The 4,718-nt window shown below is 46.7% G+C and overlaps 1 protein-coding gene across 1 annotated transcript in view; it reads right to left on the minus strand.

The window, feature by feature from the left end:
- CFLAR (CASP8 and FADD-like apoptosis regulator) overlaps positions 1-4,718 on the minus strand; it is a 59,545-nt gene that overhangs the window by 3,149 nt on the left and 51,678 nt on the right. The window contains exon 10 of the mRNA XM_011950009.1: positions 482-992. Within this exon, the coding sequence (XP_011805399.1) occupies positions 482-992 (511 nt within the window). The remainder of the gene's footprint in view (positions 1-481; positions 993-4,718) is intronic.

The following is a 4,718-nucleotide window of genomic DNA, read 5'->3' on the forward strand; positions in this document are numbered from 1 at the left end:
AAAAAAAAAAAAAAAAAAACTTGTTATTTGTATGTATTTATTTATTTTTTGGAGACAAGGTCTCCGATACTGTACTCCAAGGCTGCAGTACAGTAGTACAATCACGATTCACTGCAGCCTCAAACTCCTGGGCTCAAGTGATCCTCCTACCTTAGCCTCCCAAGCAGTTGGGACTACAAGCGCACACCACTGCACCCAACTAATTTTTAATTTTTTTATAGAGTAAGTTCTCACTTTGTTGCCCAGGCTGAAAATTTCTTAATTTTGAAGAAAAGTATTCAAACTACAAACTAACTAACTACAAAGTATTTATAAATCGTGCCGGGTCTATACTGTAGTCCTAGGGCAAGCCCAATGCAGGAGGGAAAATCTCTTTTCCTCCCAGAAGAGAAGGGCAGCAAACGTGGCACAGTGGTAATTCCTATCCTGTGGCACGAAAATAAGCAGGTGGTCCAGAACTGACCACCTCCTGGGGGCTCACCTTTCTTGTCTCAGTTTCTGGGAGAGGCACTGCAGGTACAGGGATGGTGAGCTGCAGGACCGCTCCAGCAGGGACACGTCCGCCGTGCACAGGCTCCAGAAGAAGTCAGCTTCCCGGTGAACTGTGCTCAGCCCTCGCTGCGGAGCCTTGAATTCCACATTCTTCATTGCTGGCCCATCTACCTCCAAGAGGCTGCTGTCCTCCAGCTGGCCCTCTGACACTACATAGTTCTGAATAAAAAACACCTTTGGCTTCCCTGCTAGATAAGGGCATGAATCTCCCATGAACATCCTCCTGATGTGATGCAGGGGGAGTCCTGAGTGAGTCTGATCCACACCATACACGCTCTGGGAGCCTCCTCGGCTCACCAGGACACACACAAAGCTATCGTAGTCTCGGTGCTCGGTCATACAGGCAAATTGGCCAAGAATCTGGGCTATACCATTCACACTGAGATGCAAGAATTTCTGGACTTCATAGCCCAGGGAAGTGAAGGTGTCTTGAAGCAGCTCTGGGGAAAACACAAAACAAACATGGAAAACAACACTGGAGTGAGGAGAGCTCAAGAGGACTGGGTAGGAATCCTAGCCATGGTCTAATCTCCATTATGAAAAGCTTCTTTTTTTGTGTCATATTTTGACGGGCTCGAGTCCTGGACAGTTGGAACAGGAACCATCTGAATCATGAAAGACATGACTTTAGGTCCCTAAATATGGTCTATACCCTGCTATACCACTGTTCCTGCCTGATGCCAGCCACAGGCAGACTGAGCCCACTCTAGTCCAATCAAACCAAGGGGAGGACAAAACCTTTCTTTCTTCAACGATCTTCTTATTGAAATCCAGACCTCACAATCTTTCTCTCTCCTGAGTGGCTCACTCTGGGGGAAGCCCACCACCACATCATGAAAGTACTCAGGCAGTCCCTCAGAGAGTCCCACATGAAGAACAGGCTTCCCGCCAACAGCTAGCACCAACTTCGCAGTCATGTGAGTGACCACTTTAGAAGTGGATCCTCCAATCCCAATCAAGCATTCAGATGACCCAGCTGACAACTGACCACAACTTCACTAGACTCTGGGCCAGAATAGCCCAGCTAAGCTGCTCTTAAATTCCTCACCCACAGGTGAAGATATAATTAAATTAGTACTGTTGTTTTTAGCCACTAAATTTTGGAGTGATTTGTATACATTTTTAGGTAAATAATTCACTAGGTAAGTCCTTTGACCTTTCCTATCAGTAAAAGGAAAAGGCTTCTTACTTTTCTCCTTTGCTTGGCCCACAACTAAGGATTAAACAATGAATCATTAGCTGGGCTCAGTGGCTCACACCTGTAATCCCAGCACTTTGGGAGGCTGAGGTGGGCAGATTACCTGAGGTCAGGAGTTCAAGACCAGCCTGGCCAAAATGGCGAAACCCTGTCTCTACTAAAAATACAAAAATTAGTCAGGTGTAGTGGCACGCCCCTGTAGCCCTAGCTACTCAGGAGGCTGAGGCAGGAGAATCGCTTGAACCCGGGAGGTGGAGGTTGCAGTGAGACAACATTGCAACACTGCACTCCAGCCTGGGCAACAGAGTGAGACTCTGTCTCAAAAAAAAAAAAAGAAAATGAATTATTGTATCATGTAATAATGAAGAGATACAAAGGAAGTGCTGATATTCCTAAGTCTATAATCAATCAGCATCATTAACAAGGAAATGGGAGACATGATTCACAGGTTGCAAATAACCCATTAAACAGTGAGGGCAGCCAGGCCCAGTGGCTCACGCCTGTAATCCTAGCACTCTGGGAGGCCGAGGCGGGTGGATCACCTGAGGTCAGGAGTTCGAGACCAGTCTGGTCAACATGGTGAAACCCTGTCTCTACTAAAAATACAAAAATTAGTCAGGCGTGGTGGTGCTCGCCTGTAATCCCAGCTACTTGGGAGGCTGAGACAGGAGAATCGCTTGAACCCGGGAGGCAGAGGTTGCAGTGAGCAAAGACTGCGCCACTGTACTCCACCCTGGGCGACAGAGCAGGACTCCGTCTCTAATAATAATATAATAATAATAATAATAAGGGTAAATGCCTTCACAGGATCTCTGGGTAGCTTTTATCAGGACTGTAATTTTGTACAGCCTTTTTGAAGAGCAATTTGGGAGTATCATTAAATTTTAAATGTGTATGCGCTTTATAAAAAAAACTCTCTGTGTGATAGAAGAGGCCTGGATGCACTGTCCCCTAGTCATCTCCTCTGAGGGTGCAGGCGAATTTCAATATCCAGTACTGAATCCAGGCTGAACAAGGAGAGAACCTGGACTAGGACTCCAGTTCCATCACTGCTATTCTATTCCAAAGGACTTACATGTCTCTAATCGTGGAGTATTTGCTCCTCCAGGAGGCAGAAGCAAACAGGGAAACACCAGACTCAAAGCTCTTTTGTTGACTTATCTCAAGATTGGTTCACATCCCTCAAAACCTCTCTTCACTGATAAATGTCCTTCCTTATCAAAGTCCTTGAAAGAAAGCTTCACCAGTTCTCCCTTCCCATGTTGATATGTGAGGCTTGGACAGAACAAATGCTATACTGTGCCTTCCAGCTCTTTCCTTTATTTGTGCTCCCTGGAGGTTCTGGCTGGGGAAGCCCCTGTCACATGACCGTAAGCAGACAGTCGCGTGGTGCAGGGCAAAAGAGGAACCAGCCTTGCAATCACAAGATGTGGGTTTAAGTCCTAGTTCCTCCATCTCCTCTTACTAGGGTCTGAATCTTGCATGGTCTTGGAAGAGGACTGAGCTACAACAGCAGACAAGCTAGGAAGGGAATGGGAATCTGAGGTCTGGGGCAGAAAATCCTTACTTACCTAAAAGAACAGAATAAAAATGGCTAAAGCTGGAGGAAGCCAAAAACCATGCAGGTCCCAAATGCCAAAAAGAACAGCAGGTCTGAGCCTCAGACAAGACAGAGCATTGCTTAAATGTGTGGGAAGGCAGTCACTCCATAGGCCCAGCCTGAAGACATCACCACTGACATTTCCCATTAATGTCACAATTTTCCTCTGTGAGATGGTGAGGTGGAGTGGGAAGAGTTGTTAGCTGGCACTTGCAACTTTATTGGGCCAGCAAGAACATGCATACAGCCCAGTCTGATGTACAGGATCAAAAAGGTAATGACAGTGTGACTTTGAGTCAGTTTGAGTCAGCCCCAGTTTATTCATCTATAAAATAGGATTAAAACGAATGCTTGGCCAGGTGCAGTGGCTCACATATATAATCCCAGCACTTTGGGAGGCTGAGGTAGGAGGACAGCTTGAGCTCAGGAGTTTGAGACCACCCTGGGAGTCACAGGGAAATCCCATCTCTACAAAAAATAAAAAATTAGCCAGGCATGGTAGTACATGTCTGTAGTCATCACAGCTACTCAGGAGGCTGAGGCAGGAGGAACTCTTGAGCAGGAGGTTCTTCAAAAGGTGACTGTGAGGGCAGGGTACGGTGGTTCATACCTGTAGTCCCAGCACTTTGGGAAGCCAAGGTGGGTGGATCGCTTGAGCTGCGGAGTTCAAGACCAGCCTGGGCAACATGGCAAAACCCCATCTCTACCAAAAATACAAAAATTGGCCGGGCGTGGTGGCACGCATCTGTGGTCCCAGCTACTTGGGAGGCTAAGGAGGATCACTTGAGCCCAGGAAGTGGAGGAGCCAAGATCGCCCCACTGCACTCCAGCCTGGATGAAAGAGTGAGACTCTGTCTCAAAAAAAAGGTGACGGTGAGGATCCAATGAGATTTCTGTAAAGATGCTTTGCAAACTGTGTTTATTCAGATATAAGATATTGACTTTAAAGGAAACAAAGGAAGCCATTTCAAAATACAAATCACCAATCTTATGGTGTTGCGCATCTCTCATGGAATCTCTCTCTTAGGACCTGGAGGGAGGTCTCTATATTCTAAACTAAAATGGGCTCAGAGCAGACAAAGTCCATGTCCTATGTAGGCAGAACAGTAACTGTTTTGTCCTTGCACATAAATAGAGGAAGAAAAACTTGGGGGCTGGGTTTGGAAAATAAAACTTCAACAAACTACAGAAGTCCCACTTCTCCTTCTAGAACCCACCCTGGAAAACCCACACCCAACCCAGTCTGATCTCCAAAATTTCCAACGGTTCTTTAGAACTTCTTGAAATGGGCCGGGCGCGGTGGCTCAAGCCTGTAATCCCAGCACTTTGGGAGGCCGAGACGGGCGGATCACGAGGTCAGGAGATCGA

This window comes from Colobus angolensis, unplaced genomic scaffold (genome assembly GCF_000951035.1).
Source record: "Colobus angolensis palliatus isolate OR3802 unplaced genomic scaffold, Cang.pa_1.0 Scaffold30, whole genome shotgun sequence".
NCBI lineage: Eukaryota > Metazoa > Chordata > Mammalia > Primates > Cercopithecidae > Colobus > Colobus angolensis.